General features: G+C 31.4%; 2 protein-coding genes across 2 annotated transcripts in view; both read right to left on the bottom strand.

Annotated features, from left to right (window-relative positions):
• The window catches only part of Hacd2 (3-hydroxyacyl-CoA dehydratase 2), a 148,118-nt gene extending 146,744 nt beyond the window's left edge, over positions 1 to 1,374 (bottom strand). Inside the window, exon 1 of the mRNA XM_080180437.1 lies at positions 1,345 to 1,374. The gene's annotated coding sequence lies outside the window, so the exon portion shown is untranslated. The remainder of the gene's footprint in view (positions 1 to 1,344) is intronic.
• Positions 1 to 22,389, bottom strand: part of LOC145333184 (uncharacterized) — a 53,907-nt gene that overhangs the window by 14,243 nt on the left and 17,275 nt on the right. The window contains exons 6-7 of the mRNA XM_080178334.1: positions 4,928 to 4,974; positions 544 to 582 (exon numbers count right to left, since the gene is read on the bottom strand). Of these exons, the coding sequence (XP_080034460.1) occupies positions 544 to 582; positions 4,928 to 4,974 (86 nt within the window). The remainder of the gene's footprint in view (positions 1 to 543; positions 583 to 4,927; positions 4,975 to 22,389) is intronic.

Genomic DNA, 22,389 nt, shown 5'->3' with positions numbered 1-22,389 from the left:
TTTTGTATTGTATCTTTGTAAATCAACTGTGGGGGGGGGGGGGGAGGGGAGGGGTTAGACTTCAGAAGTTAGGATATAGGAAGAATTTCTATCCTGGGTATCGAGCTTACATAAGTCAGATAAATCTTAACAATTTCATTTCAATCCTTAAACTTAAATGAACATTTTTTATTCAAACTTCTTGCAAACTTGTCCAATAAAACCAATTACAATAATTATTTATAGCATCGTTTTATAGACAGCTTTCGGTGGATATTAAATGAAAAGATTTAACCCATTTTGTTGGCCCCGGGGGACCGAAGTCTCGGGTATTAAATGAATGATTGTTTTTAATGGCGTTTTTAGGGGCGTTTTCTTATTTGTTAGCTTTACAACTTTTTGAATTTTGATTGGTTTCATTGGTTGATTCCTTGAGTTGAGTGTTCAAACGTTTCAACCACTAATTATAATCTAAAGAAAGAGTAATTTTGTGTATCATCATTGGGTATGTACATCAATTTATCGGCCATTGTCTTGTCTCTTTAGATCTCTGAAATATTTTACCTTCTTGATCTTGCCATAGTTTGAAGCATTGGTTCTCTTCTAAAAAAATTGTAGAGGTTACCAAATAATAAAATTTTAGCCTTTCTTTTATAAAAAAAGACCGTAAACGGCCATAACGTGTAGGTATATACAATATATACTTTAAATGATTAAACATAGGATTAAAAAAAAACTTAGACTTTTATAAAATGGTTTTAAATAAAAAAAGGTTTTAATTTACAATCATAAAAGGAAAGGAAATATTAAAAGTTGGCCAACTTAAATAATAATTTTGGTTGTTACCTAACCTATAGCCCAAAAATTCCTAGTCCTATATCCAAATTCTAGAAATACTTCGCTTTCAAGAAAGGTTGAAAAGAACAAAGAAAACTTGCAAAGCGCATAAAAATTCTTTGCAATTCAGAAATAGGAAAATATATTCTGATACACATTTTAGATTTTGTAAAAATTCTAAAATTATTATTTGATAATTCGTTTGTGATTATCTAGTAAATACCTTGATTTCCAAACTCCAAAAGTGTATGTAGAAGCAGCTTATAGTGCCTATGACGTTAAAATGACGTTATAGAATTCAAATGGCAAATGATAGGCCAGTATACATTTATATTGACCAATATGGTAAAATTTATACTGGTTTATCATTTGTCATTTGTATTGTATTACGTCATTTTTTGTTAAGATTTTAAGATTTTTTCTATTTTAAAGTTAGTATGTTTTTCAACCTATTTTTTTTTTAAATACATTATTCTAAGACATGAAGATATATTTCGATTTTAGCAATCATTTTAATTCATTTTGTCTCTTGTAGAAGTGAATCAAGCAATATTAGCTTGGTCGTTTTATCTCACTAATCGCAGGTTTATCAGTTTTAAGCTATTGTTTTGGGGGATGGAACACCACCCTCTAAAAAACTACCCCCCTTCCCCTTAAAAAAGGTAGTTTTGTAATAATATTTTCGTGTTATGACTGTAAGGTATTAATTTTCCATTATGGCTTCAAAACCGATTAATATACGCTGGAATAGAACCGGTCTTCAGCCATACTAAAAATCATGTTTGTCATCGTAATACAAACAATTTTTCCACGAATATTAAAATAAATTTAACACCAGTTTTATTCGTCCCCTCGGGGGTAATTCGTCCCCTCGGGGCTAATAAAACTGGTTTTAATCTTATAATTTTTATTTTTATTTTTCGCAAAAAGCTGTCAATAATACGATCCTATGAATAACTTGTCTATATCAAATGTCCATGTCCTTCTACAGTCAGGACAGTTAGGTAATTTTTAACAGTCCAATGCAGAATTTTACATATACAATGAAACTAAAATTTAATCTTAATTCAAAATTAAATTTCTCTTTCATTAAATATTATAATTTTATGATCTTATTTAAATGTATTCCGTTAGATATTTAGCCCCAAAACTATTTAAATAATGAACAAATGTAGTTAAAATGTGATAGAAGCCAGGAAATGACATTTGGCTATTTATTACAATAGTCCCAAAAAGGTTTATAATAACGTTTTCTTATGCGTTGTCTCATCAACTTTGGGGACATTTATTGAATTTTGATTTATTAAATTGATTGTCCAAAGGCTAATTGCATTTTACATAAGGGGTAATTTTTTGTATCATCATTGGAAATATACATGAATTTATCAGCCATTGTCTTATCCCTTTAGATCCCTATAAAGAAGTAACAATCAAGGATGAAAATATTTATAAAACAAAGTTTAATTAATAAAAAATAAGGACAAACGGACAGATGCCCTTATAGAGGAAGCTTTTTATAGTGCCTATAAAAAGATGACTTAACAATAGAAATGACTAATACTAGGCACGTATGGGCCCTCAGATGTCAAAACTTTATTTTAGTGTTTGGCCAAAATGACTTAGCAATTGTATCTGTAAGTACGTCTAATAACATCCTTTGCTATTTTTAAAATCCTAGAAAATTTTTTTTGCAAGAAAATTGCATAAATTCGCAACCTTTTTTAGAACCACTACATAACTCGAGTTTTAAAACTTTTTATATAAAATCCTTTTTACAAAAAATATCAATAATTACTTAAAATTAAACCTGAAAGAAAAAAAATCTCATTACACGTGTTAATTTGCATGTTTTAGGTCTTTTTTTGAGGAAAGTATAACTTCCACATTTTTGACAATAATATATTTTTTTAACATTTCAAAGTAAAATATAATAAAACTTAAACGATTTTTCTTGAATTATCAGTTGAAAATTTCATCAAACATGCAATTTAAGTGATGAAAATTTAATAAAATCATTTTTAGAATGTTTAGAATTACCAATTTTCTACATTTAAAACAAAATGTTAACATAATTTAAAAACATTTTAACATATAACTTCAAAAATCATTAACATTTTATAAAAAGATGTTTCAAAAAATAAATCATTAAAAGGTATTAAAATGCATTTGAAATTACTTAAAATTAAAACGAGAACATCTTTTTACACTGTATTCTATGTAATAGAGTTTAAATGACATGATTAGTGAATGAAATATTTCCTAAACTCATTAAGCCTTTTTGTGACTATATTAAAAATAATTTATTTTGTTTTATATTGCTTTTTTATTCAAATATTTGACAAAATTTTCCCTACGTCAATAAAATAAAGTCAGTTTTTTACTGTTTCCAGGTTTTTCTTTATAATTATAACAATTAAATATAATATAAATCTTCATTATCTTTTATTTGAATTATCATACACATTAAAATGTAAAGTATAAGCTAGAATAGCACTTTTTTCAACGAATATTTTAATGACATTATATCAAAATAATTCCTCTTAAATATCACACAACATATGATTGGGAAGTATAGCCATTTCTTGGAGGTATAATATTTACAAAAATACCATTAATTCTGTTTTTATCAGAAGTTAAAAAAATTGAACAATTCTAAAACAATGGTTGGCTGTCTAGATATTGAGTACACTAAGATTACGTCTCTGTTCTATTAAAATAACGTTGCAAAAAGAGGGGTTCTGAAAGTAATCTACCTAATTTTTTTTAAAGAACCAACAAGTACTGTCAGTATCTTTTTTCTTGTAATCTAGCAGACAATCAAATCATAACACAATTTTCATGATAAAATATTCAGGTTTCTACTTCACATTTTAAAAAATATACTGATCAATAAAATGTTCAAAATTTTACTTTGTACTAATTGACAAAATATGTTGTAATTCTTATTTTAAAGTTACATTTTTATCCCTGACAAAATCATAGACGACTTTTAAAGGCATCTTATCTAAACTTTTTGAAGAAAAACTTAAAAACGTTAATTAAGTATGAAAACTATTTTCTTCGATTTTTCTGAAGTTATTATCGCATTCTATGGGTTTTTTATTATCATTTACTTATATCGAAAGTGCCAAACATTGTACCCTAACTTATTCATTTAATAAAAAACCAGCCGTGTAGGCCAATATACATTTTACCGTTGTTCAATTAAAATGTATTCTTGCCTATCATTGGTCATTTTTATTGTATATTTTTTATAGGCCATATAAGCAGGGGCGTCCAAGCTTTTTATTTTGGGGGGGGTAAAATTTTTTTAAGGGGGGGGTAATTTGGTTTTGGGGGGGGTAAAATGGCGCGCGAAGCGCGCCGCAAATTTTTTTTACCCCCCCCAAAATTTTTACCCCGGGGGTAAAATTTGCTTGGGGGGGGTAATTACCCCCCCTGAAATCTGTTGGCAGGGGTAAAATTTGTTTACCCCCCCCAAAATGTACCCCCGGGGTAAAATTTTTGGGGGGGGTAATTTAAATTTTATAAAAAATATAGTATTAAAAATGCGCACGAAGCGCGCAAAAATTTTTTTTGTTAAAGATTTTCTATTTTGGGGGGAGTATTTACCCCCCCAAAATGGTTTGGGGGGGGTAAATACCCCCCCCAAAATCGTTGGGGGTGCCTACGGCACCCCCAAGGTAGGGGTAATTTTTTTTTGGGGGGGGGTATTGTTCACAAAATTTTGGGGGTGCCTACGGCACCCCCAAAATCGTTTGGGGGTGCCAAATGGCCCATTACCCCCCCCCCCTTGGACGCCTATGCATATAAGCTTCTTCAGAAGACACGCCTATCGTCTATGTATGTATTTTGACGTTTAGCTTTATCTTAACCGTAAAAAGCTAAGCTTTCCAAAAAGTATAATAATAAAAAAAACATGGCTCAGCAGCCGTGCGTCAGCCTGGGTGAAATTTTCATATTATAATTTTTAAATTGAGCTGCATGTCTAAACCTGTCCCTAAACAGACAATCCCTCTTTTCTTTTCATTTTTTTGTACACAAGCGGGTTTAAATTTGAGGCTCATGCGTGGCTGAGGCACGGCTGCCGAGCCCTAAAAAAAACTCTTACCTCAAGCATTTTAACATAGATATCATAGAATTCCGAAATCCTTCATCCTAAATAATAAATATATTATTACTTGGATGTTACATCAGATCTAATGTACTAAACAATGGATATATTATTACTTGGATGTTAAACTAGATTTTAATGTACTCTGGTCAGGTAATACTAGCAGCTGGCTGAAATAACGATACCCCCCATTTACTCTTTTTATCCATACCCTCCCCTCCTCCTGGATGAAAAATTGACCAATAAATTAGGTCCATTTAGCAAGTTAAAATGACGACTGTTAAATGTTCCCCTGTTAATATATCCACGTATATACTATATCCATTTCCTAGAGAAAACAAAAAAAAAACCTATATTAATGTTCAAATTATAGAGCGGACACGCTGATAATGGTCACTATTTTTACCACTTATATAAGCTTTTTTATATTGTTATTGTTTACAAACAATTATATAGATTATATATATTTTTAGGTAAAGCAATTACATCACACACTGTGATCAGGGAAGGAGGGGACAATGGGCTGTTTATTACACTGGTCCACAGAGTTTTATAATAACGTTTTCTTATTCGTTGGCTTAAAAACTTTGGGGACTAGTCATAAATTTTGATTGGTTGGTTCAGAAAGTTGTGTGTCAATTGCAGAAATTTTGTGTATCATCATTGGGGATGTATTGTACATCAATTTATCTGCCATTGTCTTATCCTTTTATATCTCTGCGCTGCGATGCTCTACATTCAAGGTTTTTCTTCAAATAAAGAAAAACACAATCCAATTGTATTTAGGGGTACGATTTCCTAAGGAAGTTTTTGATTACCTCATAAACTTTTGAAAATGAATGAGGGTAAAGGATATTTTTATCCACCCTTCGGCCCCCCCCCCCCCTCCCAACCCCTTAACGATAAAACCTTTTTACAAAGGGATCTTAAGTAAAAATTGATGAAGTTACAGTATGATGAAAAACCTAATCCCTAGTAGTTTTTAAATCTGACAAGTAGTGACAAAACCTTGTCTAATCTGAGTTTTGACAGGTTTTCCTCAGGTTTTAATCTGCCCGCCCCTCATCAATCAACTCTGACATTTGATTACATTTTGTCAGATTGTAATCTGACAAAACCTGTGTTTTTGCGCAAAAAGGTACTAAAACTCAGATTACTCAGGATTTGCCGCCAAATTTTTAATCTGTCAGGGGGGATTTCAGATTATAATCTGACGAATCTGACTCAATGTGAGCAAAGTTCAGGTGATTAAGATCGTAATCTGTGATTAAATTGACCCTCAAAATTTGCCCAGTTAATCCCTTATCTGACATTTGATGACAAACAGTCATACTCTAACCTGACATTTGATGACAAACAGTCATACTCTAATCTGACAATTGATGACAAACAGTCATACTGTAATCTGACATTTGATGACAAGCAGTCATACTCTGATCTGACATTTGATGACAAATGGTCATACTGCTAGCTGACTTTTAGTGACAAAAAGTCATACTCCAATCTGACATTTGATGACAAACAATCATACTATAATCTGACATTTGATGACAAACAGTCATACTCTAATCTGACATTTGATGACAAACAGTCATACTCTAATCTGACATTTGATGACAAACAGTCATACTCTAATCTGACATTTGATGACAAACAGTCATACTCTGATCTGACATTTGATGAAAAATGGTCATACTCTAATCTGACATTTGATGACAAACAGTCATACTCTTATCTGACATTTGATGACAAACAGTCATACTCTAATCTGACATTTGATGACAAACAGTCATACTCTAATCTGACATTTGATGACAAACAGTCATACTCTAATCTGACATTTGATGACAAACAGTCATACTCTGATCTGACATTTGATGACAAATGGTCATACTCTAATCTGACATTTGATGACAAACAGTCATACTCTTATCTGACATTTGATGACAAACAGTCATACTCTAATCTGACATTTGATTACAAACAGTCATACTCTAATCTGACATTTGAAGACAAACAGTCATACTCTAATCTGACATTTGATGACAAACAGTCATACTCTAATCTGACAATTGATGACAAACAGTCATACTCTAATCTGACATCTGATGACAAACAGTCATACTCTAATCTGACATTTGATGACAAACAGTCATACTCTAATCTGACATTTGATGACAAACAGTCATACTCTAATCTGACATTTGAAGACAAACAGTCATACTCTAATCTGACATTTGAAGACAAACAGTCATACTCTAATCTGACATTTGATGACAAACAGTCATACTCTAATCTGACATTTGTTGACAAACAGTCATACTCTAATCTGACATTTGATGACAAACAGTCATACTCTAACCTGACTTTTGATGAAAAACAGTCATACTCTAATCTGACATTTGATGACAAACAGTCATACTCTAATCTGACATTTGCAGACAAACAGTCATACTCTAAACTGACTTTTATTGACAAACAGTCATACTCAAGTCTGACTTTTAGTGACAAACAGTCATACTCTAATCTGATATTTGATGACAAACAGTCATACTCTAATCTGAATTCAAGTGAAAAGTAGTCATACTCTAATCTGACTCTTAATGACAAATAGTCATACTCTTTATTTAAACAAATAATAATTCTGATATTTTGATTTTAATAGCAATAAATTTTACGAAATTGAATAATTTTTACACAAAAAATATAAAACTATAAAATTAAGTGATGATATTCTTCAAAAGATTCTGGTTGTTCTAGTTGTGAAAATGGGTCAACAGAAGTAACTATCATAAAAGATTTTGTACTTATTTAACAATCTTTTAATTAAGTTATTCTATTGAAAGTTGTCTCTTTCTTGGTTTCTTATTTCTTTGTTTGTGTGGTAAATGCATCAAAAAATGTTCATCAACAATTTAAAAATAAGTTATGATGTAGTTTTAAGATTTTCAAAACCACTTTAACACCAGACTAAAATAAATTAACAACCTGACATTGAAGTGATTCTAAAATTTTGTGTTAAATTAATTATTGACAATAGGTAAACTAATAATAAACAAATAATATCTAAAGGGATAGTTACATAAAGTGCATTTAAAAAGTTTGATGGCCAGCATAAGTTACAAAAATACCATCTAACATATATAATTTTGTATTAAAATGAAAAACAATTAATAGGCACCACTGGACTAGTCATTTTTAAAACTACCTGGTAGAAAATTGAAATTATTTCAAATGTATGTCCTATAGATAAACTATTGAACATAAAAAATTAAGTTTAAATGCATTTCTTGCAACTACATCTTTGATGCCAAAAATAAGGAAAAATTTAATACTATTAATTAGATATCTATGAATATTTGATTTGAACATTCAATTAAACAAATTAAAACAATTTATTAAACTAAATAATAATATTATATCAGAAAAAAAGAAACTAAAAAACACAGAATATGCAACAATATTTTTGTTTTTATTAATGTTGCTAAGATCAAGATTCATATTGTGATATATTTTGAAGTAGTTTCTATATTTTTTTAATACTCCCCCCCCCCCCATAAAGTTTTTTTGCCTCTTATTTTGAATGTTAGATTAACAAAATTTCTTTTTAAATTACACAAATATGCAATCTTTACTGTAATTTTTTTACTCCTAGATGCCACCAATTTTTTTGCACGAAACACAAAGTAACATTGATTATAATCCTACTAAAACCTTTTTTTTGAAATGCCTCGGTACTTAAAATCTAAAGTGTTCTTCTAACTTTAATTTTACCTAATTTTAAATGAAAATTTTTAAAACTTTCAGTCTGTATGTTTGGCATGTAACATCCAATTAATATTTCAAAATAATATTCAAAGATTTTAAGCCAACAAATTAGAGATTATAGAACCAGTATAATTTCCAGTCCAATGTCCACTCCCTCTGTGGTTTACGCAAATAACTTGATTGTTATATAACACAAAAATTTAACCACAAAAACGATTATCTAGAAAAAAACTAACTGGAAAGGATATCTAAAAAAGATACAACACAAAATATTTTTTCCAACTATATAAATTTAATATAGTTTTTTTTATATATTTTTTTTCCTTTTAAAACTTAAACTATCTATCTATTGAAAGTACAATTCATATATTTGTTTCTTCTTACAAACAAAATACAGGGAGGGGAAAACCATAGGCATTTTAATACACTATACCCCAATATTATATAATAACCTTTCCTTGTTCTTTGTCTCGCCAGCTCTAGGGATATTTATTGTATTTTTATTGATTGGTTCATAAAGTTGAGTGTTCAAACGTTTCAACCACTTATTTCAATCTACAGATGGGTTAATTTTGTGTATTATCATTGGGGATATACAACAACAATTTATCGGCCCTTGCCTTATCCCTTTAGATCCCTGAAGAAAATAGCAATATCTCATGAAACTCAGGGTTAAGACAATGGCAGATAAATGGATGTACATATCAATGGCACACAAAATTACACCTTCTGAAGATTAAAATTAGTGGTTGAAACGTTTGAACACTCAATTTAATAAATCAACCAATCATAATTTTGTAAAAGTTATTAAACCAACGAATGAGAAAACATTATCATAAAACTTTGGGTACCAGTGTTATAAACAGCCCAATGTCAAAGTAGGGAAAAAGAAAGTACCCAAAGTTTTATCACCACATTGTCCAGAGAGAGAGGGAACAATGAGCTATATATTACACTGGTTCCCAAAGTTTTTTAATAACGTTTACTAATTCGCTGATTTAACAACTTTGGGGACTTTTACTAAAAAAAATTGTGTAAACAAAAAAGTGGAAAATCAACCCGCCTTAACATACATCTCCAATGATGATGCACAAAATTACCCCTTCTGTAAATTATAATTAGTAGTTAAAACATTTGGAGACTCAAAATGAGTAAAAAGTCCCTAAAGTTGTTGTGCCAATGAATGAAAAAACATTAAAGATTTAATAGGAATTCAAGGGATAAACCAATGGACAAAACATTTACTCATATCCCAAATGATGATAAACAAGATAATCCTACTGTAGAATAAAATTATTGGTTGAAAAATTTGCACTCTTCTAATGTAGAAAAAAAACATTCAAAATTTAATAAGAAAAACATGTAAGTGTTGTCAACCGAAGATAACTTTGGGTGCCAGCGTAATTTAAAGCCCAATGTCCCCTCCCTACCTGGTCAAAAAGAGAGGGAGGAGACATTGAACTGTATATTACAATAATACCAAAGTTTTAATTCATTCGCTCTACACTTTGGGTACTTTTATTAAATTTGATTAGTCAATTAATATACCAGCAGTGTCCAAACGTTTTAACCAATAATTATAGAATTTAGAAGGGGTATTTTGATGTATCATCCAGTGTTTTATCCATTTTTATCACTGACAATGTTATACGTCTCTGAAAAGCAGGTGGATTCTAAGCTGTGAAGGGTTAATTGTAGTATTAATTATAGACAGTTGACCAATGATATTGGTCATCTTTTAGCTAGGCTACTTCAAGTAAGAGCATCATCTAAAAATCAGTCTACTAAAATGAATATCAATTTTATAAATGCACCTCAGCCCCCCCCCCCCCCCCCCACCCTTATATTAAACTTTCCAAAATTTCACCTAAACATATCAAAGGACACTTGAACTAATTGATAAAAATAAAATGTTTTAAATGGATGTGTGGACTTTCTGATAACATTTATAGAATAATTATGAAAAGTTTGAAATGGATAGAACATTTTAACATATAAAATCAATGAAATATAACAATTATGTATGGACAAACAGACCCTAACTATATAAAAAGCTTCTCTTTTGACGAGGAAACATACAAAAGCGAAGCTCCAAAGTAGTAAAACCAGGGAAAAGGGATTGGATACTAACAAACAATTCTAAGTGAAAATTTCCCCACAATCTCCTTCCCCTTTTTCTGCAGTTATTACCCACTTCCCTTCATTTACATCAAGAAACAAGTTTTACGCCAACTCTACGCCAACAACATATTTATCAAAAAAAAATAATATTTGTTGATTATCAATAGGATAATTCTAGCTAATCGGACCGACCCCAATTATACAAAGTCGCTTTAAAAAAACCAGGGATCTAAAGGGATAAGACAATGGCTGATAAATTGATGTACTTCCCCAATGATTATACACAAAATCACCGTTTCTGTAGATTAAAATTATTGGTTGAAACGTTTGAACTTTCAACTTAATGAAACAACAAATCAAAATTGCCCAAAGTTGAAAAGCCAATGAATAAGAAAACATTTTTATAATAATTTGAGGACTAGTGTAATAAACAACCCATTATCCCCTCTTTCTCTGAAAAAAAAACAGTATAGTAGTTGGGGAGAGAGGGGACATTGGGCTCTTTATTACTATAGTCCCCAAAGTCTTATGATAATGTTTTCTTATTCATTGCAAACTTCGTTGAAAACTTTGGGGACTTTCAACCAATAATTGTAATCTACAGAAGGGATAATTTTGTGTACCATCATTGGGGATGTACATCAAATCATCGGCCATTGTCTTATTCCTTTCGATCCCTGAAAAGAAGTTAGCTATGCATAAGTAACAATTGTTAAATGTCTAAGCTTTCCTATAATTCTGGTTGGTCTTTCCATATGTCCGTTCAAAATGCATAGCTCTTTTGAATAATTTAGATATGTCATAATTGTCCTATCAAATTCAAACTTTTCATGATGATTCAAACAGTTAGGTACGATCTAAGAAGCGTAGTATTCAATTCAAGTATTTTATAAAGATGCATGCTTGTCATTTTTGTTCAAGGGCGTGCAAGCATATTTAAATAGGTAGGGGGGAAATAACCAGTTTGTAAATACTAGACTTTGCAACATTAATAACAAGGATGACAATATCCACAAGAAACAAAAAAAAACTTATTATTAGAGAGAATGGTCAGCTGATATAGAAAAGAAAAAAATATGAAATAAATTTTAGTACCAAATATTTAAGGGGTCAATATTAAATATTAGCATCGCCCACTTAGAGTTACTGACGGACTGATGGACAAAGATAATCATAGAGTAGCTTTGCTACAAAATAGAAGTGGAAAAAAATTTAACTACCAAATATTTAAGCGGTCTATCTTAAACATTAGCATTGCCCACATAGAGTTACGAACAGTCTAAAGGACAAAGATATTTATAGAGTAGCTTTGCTAAAAATAGAAGTGGAAAAAAGTTCAAATTAATATAGTCGTCGACTATATAGCTGTTAAAATGATAGCCTTGGCAGACATATTATCGTCAATCTATTTTTTCAAGTATATTACTTAGAGAATCAATTTGAATATCTTCAGGGAGGAGGGTAAAGTATCCAAAGTTTTAAAATCACGTTGATCTATTCGTTGGATTAAAAACTATACTTTTATTAAACTTTAATTGTAAAGAATGGCTACCCCCCCCCCCCTATCCAAAAAAGCTTGGACGTCATTGATACCACGAGTTTTTAGGAGGTAATTAAGTTAAGTCTGTACATCCGTAATTAATAAATTCTGTCCCATTGCAGTGCATTAGTTTCAAGCTTTGCACGATAAATAGTTGGCTGGTTTTGCTGTGCTACTTATTGTTGAAATTGTACTTGGTTAGAATAAGTATAGCTAGTTTGAAGTGCACTTTTATTTTATAGCTGTATATTATTAAAATAAGAAGCATATATTGCTGCGGTATTTCTTCTATTAGAAATAATTACAGAATGCTATTGTTATGTTAGTATGGATAGGATTTCATAATTCTTATTAGACTATCTATTTAAAATATTTTGCTTCGCTAATCATGATCATAATTTTCCTTATTAATATAAAATTGTCAGCTAGATTTTCTTCAAGAGACGGAGAGGGAGGGAGGGAGGGAGAGAGAGGGAGGGAAGGGGGAGAGAGAGAGAGAGGACAATGAGCTGTTTAAAACACTTGTTCTCAAAGTTTTATATTTACGTTTTCTTATTCGTTGGCCAAACAACATTGAGAAATTTAAATGAAATTAGATTGGTTGGTTATTAAATTGAGTGTCCAAATACTTTTACCACTAATTGTAATCTACAGAAGGGGTAAATTTCTGTTTTAAAATTGGAGATGTACATCAATTTATTAGCCAGTCTCTTATCCATTAAGTTCCCTGACTATTTCAGGACATAAATACTAGGACGTCCAAGCTTTATTTTTTTGGAGGGTGGTTAAAATGAGGCCCTTCGAAGGTCAGAGAGGAGGAAATTGGGGATCAAATGTACTTTCAAAATTTTTTGGGGGGAGGGTATATAATAGTTAGTTCTATATAGCTGCACATCTTATAGACAAAAAAAAATTCACTACTTAGAGATAAATTGTTCATAAATGTATAGATAGATTTAATCATATCTGCACTACTTGACTTTATTTTTAAAAGCAAAGCTTTTCTATTATTAGTGTCAGTTCGTCCGTAGTAACTGATAGCTTTTTTCGTTAATTTAGGCAAGTTAGAATTGTCCTATCGATTTCAAACTTTGCATGATTATTCCTGTAGTAGTTAGGTTCGATTTAGAAAGCGTAGCAACTCTATAATCGTTACTAGAATGTCCGTAAGTTCATTTTAAACATATTGATTTTTATCTTTTTTAATAATATAATTTTATTTCATATCTGATTGACTGAAATACTGATTCCTAATAAAAAAAGGTACAATATTATAAGCGAAGCATCTATATAATCAAGTCAGAATTCTGTATTTAAGAAGTTTTGTTCGACAAGGATGACAACATCCATAAAAGCGAAGCACTGAAACGGTAGGTCAAACGGACATTAACACTTGTATAGTGTCTAAACTGAATAGTCAGAATATAAATGTATAAGAGGCAAAGCAAAATTGTAAATAAATTTGTTGAAAAACTGCTTGATACAGGATAATGTTTATGGACATTCCTACATTTTTAGGACTTGATTATAGAGATGCTTCGCTTGAATATTGTTCTTTGTTGTCTTCGGAATCAATATTCCAAAAATCACATCAAAAATTTGTTTTTAAAAAAGTAGAAAAATCAATGTTTAAAATGGACGTACGGACATTCTGGTAATGCTTATAGAGTTGCTACTCTTTCTAAATTGTACCTAACTACTACAGGAATCACCATGCAAAGTTTGAAATCGATAGGACAATTCTAACATGCCTAAATTAACGAAAAAAGCTATCTATCTCGGACGGACGGACGGACCTACCCTAATTATAGAAAAGCTTCGCTTTTAAAAATATACATATAATTTTGTCAAAACTTTTATATTTATATTTTGTAAATTCAGTTCTGATACTCTATAAGAGTTAATGTTCGTCTGTCATACAGTTTCAAGGCTTCGCTTTTATGGATTTTGTCATCCTTGTAACTTCATAAAAATGCATGTTTATCATTCTTGTTAAAAGCAACGCTATTCTTATTATATCAAACAAGGATGACAACATCCATAACAGCGAAGCACTGAAACGGTAGGACAAACGGACGAATAATCAGAATATAAAAGTCTAAGAGTCGAAGCAAAATTGTAAGTAAATTTGTTGAAAAACTGCTTGCTACAGGATAATGTTTATGGACTTGATTATAGAGTTGCTTTGCTTATAATATTGTACTTTGTTGTCCCAGGAATCAATATACCAAAAATCAGATAAAACGGATAATTAGATCACATAAAAATTTGTTTTTAAAAAAGTAAAAAATCAACATGTTTAAAATGGACGTACGGACATTATGGTAATGCTTATAGAATTGCTACGCTTTCTAAATCGTACCTAAATACTACAAGAATCACCATGCAAAGTTTGAAATCGATAGGACAATTCTAACATGCCTAAATTAACGAATAAAAGCTATCTGTCTCGGACGGACGGACGGACGGACCGACCCTATATATAGAAAAGCTTCGCTTTTAAAAAACGTTGTCTGGGAGGTAATGGTGTGCAAGCTTTTTTAAATGGGGAGGGGGCAAATACCCAGATTTAGAATACTAGACTGCGAAATATTAATAACAAGGATGACAACATCCATAAAAGCGAAGCTCTGAAATGGAAGGGCAAACGAACATTAACACTTGTAGATTGTCAGAACTGAATTAGCAGAATATTAATGCATCAATACAAACAATATTGTAAGTAAATTTGTTGCAAAACTGCATAAATAAACTGTTTAAGGACATACTTACATTTTTGGGACTTGTTTATAGAGATGCTTTGCTTATAACATTGTACCTTGTTGTAATAGGAATCAGTTTTCAAAAAATCAGAAGAATCGGATAATTCTAACATACAAAATTTGTTGTCAAAAAAGTTAAAAATCAACATGTTTCAAATGCAAGTACAGAATTCTGGTATTGATTATAGAGTTGCTACGCTTTCTAAATTGAACCGAACTACTACAGGAATCGATAGGACAATTCTAACCTGTTTAAATTAACGAAAAGAGATCACTCTCTGTGACTGACGTACGGACGGACGGTCGTACGGACGGACCGACCCTAATTATAGAAAAGCTTCGCCTTTAACAAGAAAGATAACATCCATAAAAAACAAAGCACAAAACTTATTATTATAGAGAGGATTGTCGGCTGATAAAAAAGAAGAAAATATGAAATAAATTTTAGTACTAAATAATGGGTACAGTCCCTTTCGTGAAAATGCCTCTTAAGGGGCATTTCTTCTTATTTTCACATTAGTTTTTATAATTTATTTTAGGTTAGGTTATTTTAGGTTTAGGTGAATTTCCCGCATGGTTAGAGCCCCCCGCATGGGCTAGAAATAGGGGAAAAGCTACTGTGAAAATACGACAAAACACCCCTTAAGAGGCATTGCCACGAAAGGGACTATACCCCAAAAAATTAAGCAGTCTGTTAGTTTACAACATTGCATCGCCATCCATAGTGTTACGGACGGACTGATGGACAAAGAGGATTATTGAGAGAATTGTAGAGTTCTACACAACTTATAATAATTTCTTTATTTTTATCCAGGGATAATAGGAGATAAGTCAATTGACTATATTTTGATATACGGCCCTAATGCAATGATAATAAATGAAGAAAGTTGAGGAAGGGGAAATTACACTAGAACCCAAAGTTTTAAAATCAAGTTTTTAATCGTTGGATTAAAAACTTTGGGTACTTAAATTAAATTTTTATTTGGTAGTTTTTTTTAAAAGCTTTCAACTAATAATTTTAATTTACAGAAATGGTAATTAATTATGTTTGTTTTATCCTTTAAGATCCCTGACAAAGTTTCCCCTTCTGTAGATTAAAATTATTGACCAAAATTTAAGACAAAGCAATCAAAATTCATGGAAATAAAATAAGATAATGCGGTAATAAAACTTTGGGTACCAAAATGCGGTTATAAAACTTTAGGTACCAATGTAATTTACGGTCAAACGGCCCCTCCTTCAAAAATATAAAAAAAAATGAAATAATTATGCCTAACAAACAGCAACCAAATTTCAACTATATCCAATGGCCGAGTTATTGATGTATATCCCTAATGATGATTTACAAAAGAACCCCTTCTGTAGATTACAATTAGTGGTTGAAACGTTTGGACACTCAACTAAATATTACACAAACCAATCAAAATCTAATAAGTCCCCAAAGTTGTTAAGCCAACGAATAAGAAACGTTTTTATAAAATTTTTGGGACCTAACTTTCGATAAAGGTATGTGGGAATCTTAACCCTATCTTATATTTTATTTGTTTAGGAAGGGTAATAAATCAGGGATGTTAAGGGATAAGACGATAATACAATGGACAATAAATTGATGTACATACCCAATGATGATAAACAATTACCCCATATGTAAATAAAGTTTATCTGCTACCAACCAACCACAATTCAAAAAAAGTACTCAAAATATTTGTAGCAAGGAATAAGAATAAGGTGGTAATAAGATTTTGAGTACCAGTGTAATTTACAATTCCTTGTCCCCTTCCCTGGATATAAATTGATCATTTTAAATGCTTGATTAAATCCCCCATCTCTTCTTATACTCTATCATTCTTAACCCAAGCTACTTCAACCCCGCCCATTTCCTTATTAGTATCCAAAACGTTTGGGATTTGATAATATACACAAATTTAAAACAAAAGGTATTAATCATTTACTAAGTTATTGTTCTTACCTCTTGGTTTACTTTTAGATGATCATGTTGACGTTTTTCGTTCTATATATTTTCTCTCTCTTTGGTTTAAGGTTAAATGAATTATAATTAAACATTGCTAATAAACAGCCAAATTTCAAACCGTTAAATTGCAGCATTTGAATTTAACTGTTTAAAGCACTATTTAAATAAACAATAGAAATATAATTTGAACTTTGAGTTGGAATTCCTTATTTGAATAGTTACCATTAACTTATTATCAAACAACACTTATTACATTGAATCTTCGCATCAAAACTCACGTAGTATCTTCACACTGTAACCTGTTTTTCACAACTGGCTGACCGAAAGGAAGTGCGCACGCGCACACACACACAAACCCATTCACCCATTCTCTCATGACTAAAGGTTACCTTGCGGTTATTAGAGAGAGAGAGAGATTTCAATTCAACCAATAATTTAAATCTACAGATGTGGTAATTTTGTGCATCACAATTGGGTATATACTTCAATTTATTGGCATTTGTCTTATCTCTTTAGATCCCTGTGCGGTTATACTTATTTAGATTGACGTATCTAACAATTTAGGTTAAGTTGTGTACATTTGAAGTTGTTAAGGTAGCGAATAAGAAAACGTTATTATAAAATTTTGGGAACTAGTGTAATAAACAGCCAATTATTCCCTTCCTTTCTGCAGACTAAACCACTGGGAGGGAGGGGATGATTGTTTCTCCATTTAAAGTTTGAGAATAACATGCCTATTCTTTTTCATATTTTCCATTTCACATTTTTTATTTGGTAGAATGCAGGGAGGGAGGAGACATTCGGCTGTTTATTACACTGGCCCCCAAAGTTTTTTAATAACGTTTTCTAATTGGTTGGCATAACAACTTTGGGAACTATTATTGATTTTTTTGGTTGATTAATTAAGGTAACTTTTCAACCACTAATTGCTTTCTACAGAAGGTGTATTTTTGTGTATAAATATTGGAGAATTACATCAATTTATCGGCCATTGTCTTGTCCCTTTAGATCCCTGAGTAGAATTAGATCAATCATGTCCATATCTAGCGAAGCATTTTGTTGGAACATCCAGGGACCTTGGGGGATAAGACAATGGCCTAAAAATCATTGAAATTTCCCCAATAGTGGTTAACAAATTTACCCCTTTTGTAGATAAAAATTATCAGCAGAAAAGTTTGGACCCTGCTAGTATATATTGTAGCATTTTAAAAAGCGCATCTTTTCTATAATTAGGGCTGTTCCGTCCAAACGTCTATGTATATACGAAACGATAGCTCTTATTGTTAGTTTAGGCATGTTAGTTGTCCTATTGATTTTAAACTTGGCCTAATGATTCTATAACAGTTAGATACAATTTGAAATCGTGGCAACTCTGATAATTACCAGATTCCTGGGACAAAATGATAGAGAAGCATCTCCACAATCAAGTCTAAAAATAAACAGAATTCTGAATTTAAGTAATTTAGAACATATTTACATACAATTTTGTTCAGACTTATTCATTTAAATTCAGCTTATGAAGTTCTGACACTCTACAATTGTAAATGTTCGTTTGTCTTTTGCTTCTATAGATGTTGTCATCCTTGTTTTTATATAATAGTAATTCTATACTATAAGAACATAATAGCGGCTACGCCCCTGAAAAGCTTTAGGATCGACCTCCCCCCCCCCCCCTATATTAATTTACGTTTTAAAAAGTAATATTAAACAATTAAGGGGGGAGGGGTCTTCAAGACAATTTCTTTATTTCTCTTGGGAGGTTGAGTTACCAACACCAAACCCTTCACTAAACATATAATAAGATTCACTGTAAAGGATAACTATATCGGTTCAGTGGTTAGAGAGATATTTCGCTATGGATAAAAAAAAACATACTACTTTTTATTAAGTACATAAAATGCCTTTAAAAAAAAACACTTTAGACCACTCTGTTACTAAAAAATATTTCCAGTATGGCTTTAAAACCGATTAGCATCTGCTAGATTAGAACAGGGTCTCAGTCATACAAAAAAATCATGTAAAGTATCATATTACAGACAATTTTCAAAAATTCAAAATAAAAATAATAAAATTAATACCAGTTTTGTTAGACCCTTGAGACTAACAAAATTTGTGAATTTTTTTTTATATCTGCGGAGAGATGTCTATAACTAGATAACTATTCTAACTAGTTAGGGGGGAAGGGGACATTTGGCTGTTTATTACACTAGTCCCTTATTCGTTGGCTTAACAAATTTGGAAACTTTTATTGAATTTTGAATGCTTGGTTTAGAGTAACTTCCATGTTCAAACGATTCAACCACTTATTGCAATCTACAGATGGGGTAATTTTGTGCATCACCATTGGATATGCACTTCAATTTATCGGCATTTTTCTTATCTCTTTAGATCCCTGTACGGTTATACTTTTTTAGATTAAGATGTATATCTTAAAGAACAGTGTATGCAGTATAAAACATTACATCTTGAAAATTGAAAGATTGAGCTCTGCTTTTTGGGAATATACCCACTGGTCATACCAAGGCTCAGAAAATGCACTCAAAACTTTCATCTTTCCATCTACCTGTTTGTACTTTTGTCTTTATGTCTATCCCTCTGTTTGTCAGTCTGTTTGTTTGTTAGTCTTTCTGTCTGTTTTCATGTCCGTCTGTCTGTCTTTCTGTATGTCTGTCCATCTGTCCATCTTAAAAGTTTATTCCGTTTTTGCATAGTCTTATTTTTTAGAGTCAACTGAACATCTATAAAATTAACTTTGTCTGTATATTTGTCAAGTCCAACCATATTTTTGTGCTTTGCTACCTATGGGTGTTGTCATCCCTGTGTTTGGAGGCTACAAATGTTTCAATCTTGTAATATGTACTAAAAAACAAGAATAACAAAATATATATTAAAAGCGTAACAAAAATTATGGAATGAACTAAGTAAGTTTTAAAGTGGATGTTCAAATGTAGTAACAACAAAAAGAAAGAGAGAAAATATATTTTTAAAAATCATATTTTATAAAAAAAAATTATATTTTTAAAAGAAAATGACTGATAAAACAATGTATAGACTAGATGTGCATGTGTCATGGATATCTTCACTATTAATTTCAGCAGTCTATCTTTCATAGCACGAGAGAAAGTTAAATAGCTTTATGGACTGACTTGGACACTAATCCAACAAAAAAAGTGTAATTACTTTTCTCGTATTCATTTGAATCCGGTGGATAGGAACCGGTTCTCATCAATACGAAAAAACTATGTCTAGCATCGTATTATATCCAGTTTTCTACGAATATAGAAATGTACAATCATAAGATTAAAACCAGTTTTTTTAGCCGGTGCCTCCGGCACCTTGGGGCTAAAAAAACTAGTTTTAATCTTATAATTGTACATTCTATATCCGCGGAAAGCCGTTTATAATACGATACGAGAAATAACTATTCTTGTATTCATTCGAATCCGGTGGATAGGAACCGGTTCTCATCAATACGAAAAAACTATGTCTAGCATCGTATTATATCCAGTTTTCTACGAATATAGAAATGTACAATCATAAGATTAAAACCAGTTTTTTTAGCCGTTGCCTTCGGCACCTCGGGGTTAAAAAAACTAGTTTTAATCTTATAATTGTACATTCTATACCCGCGGAAAGCCGTTTATAATACGATACGAGAAATAACTATTCCAGTATAGCTTCAAACCCGATTAAAATCCGCTGGATTAGAAACTGTTCACAGCCATAATGAAAATCATGTATAACATCATATTATAGAAAATTTTCTGCAAATAGTAAATTCATTATTCTTAATACAATTGATACCAGCTCTGTTGGCCCGTGCTTTTGAGCCTCAGGGATAACAAAACTGGAATAATTCTTACAAATTATCATGTTACTATCTACAGCAAGCTGCCTATAAATAATGCAATAAATAACTCTTAACATTTTTGCCAGTTATCCCTTAACAATTTGGCCCCTTTCCCTCAATTATCTCAGCTCTCATTAGAGCTAGAGCTAACATTTTCTGTGCATGTCCCAAAGCTAGTAATAGACTGACTCAGAATATGACGTCAAAAAAAATTAACCAATGAGAGGCCAGTATACACTGAAATTGTCCAATAGTAAAATTTATAGTGGCCTCTCACTGGTTATTTTTTGACATAGTCTGAGTCAGCCACTTTTACTTGCTTCCATGTCCTCTGTTTGATAATGAGTTTCCGACTATCAGTGAATCAAAGTCAAATTTTGCTTTCTTCAACCTTTTTTTTAACAACGTTTGTTTTTTACTTACAAATTTCTAATGGCTGTAATTTTTTTATTTTTGAAGCTAGAAATACATAAAAAAAAGTTTTTTATCTTTATATAAATTTTATTAGAAATTAAAAAAAAACAAAAAAACAGCCGCAGCTGTACTTGGCAGCTGCTACCCTCCAAAGTCGGCGGTCAGGGGAGGCTTTAAAAGATTTCTGGAGACCTAATGGATCAGGACCTGCAGGATCATACCTGGAACCTGAAATTTAATTGAACACCTTAAGTTTAAGTCAAAAATATTTTGCTTTTTACCTGGATGACCCTGCCAGGTTTGCTGGAATCCTGTGCCTGCCAGGATGGAGGTATTAAAAAGATTACAACTCTCAGTTATGTTTTATACCCATATTTTTTTGTGGATAAGATGGAGAGCTGTACCTTCATGACTTATTAAGTTTAGTAATTATACGTCGGCAAGAGTTAATTTTTTTAGGATATCTGGTCTGTGTCGGTCGTGGTGTCCGGTCAAAGTCGGTTGGGTAGCAAAAAAAATTAGAAAAAATTCTAAATAAATCTTAATTTCTACATTATGACTTTTGTGTATAAGGTAGAAACCTAAAATTTTTTTGGTGAATACTTAGTAGGGTGGGTCGATTTTGGACATTTTTTTTCTGAGGCCAAAGCGGGGATCTGCACTCAATTTATATAGATATAATACACCTCTGGATGATTTAAAATTTATCCTAAGTCTTAAAACCGCTGACGACCAGACATTCAATTGTATAGCTATTTGTAAATGGGAGTCAAAAATTTATTGAATCAGAACTATGGATTCATGGTGCTCCCTGGAAATGCCTTGAGAAGCTGAGTCAGGAACTTTTATCCGTTTCAAAAAATCTCGTTCCAAGCCTGAGAAAATCTAAAAAACTTCTACAAATTGAACAATTCTCATTAAATTTATTTTTTTTTGGTTTTTTAGTGATTTCTAAGGCTAGGAACGAGATATTTTGAAACGGACAAAAGTTTCTGATTCAGCTCCTCAAGGCCTTTCCAGGGAGCACCATGA

Source organism: Acartia tonsa, chromosome 12 (assembly GCF_053477335.1).
Source record: "Acartia tonsa isolate MP-2025a chromosome 12, ASM5347733v1, whole genome shotgun sequence".
In the NCBI taxonomy this organism is placed as follows: Eukaryota; Metazoa; Arthropoda; class Copepoda; order Calanoida; family Acartiidae; genus Acartia; species Acartia tonsa.
This window is presented reverse-complemented; position numbering and strand designations above follow the sequence as displayed.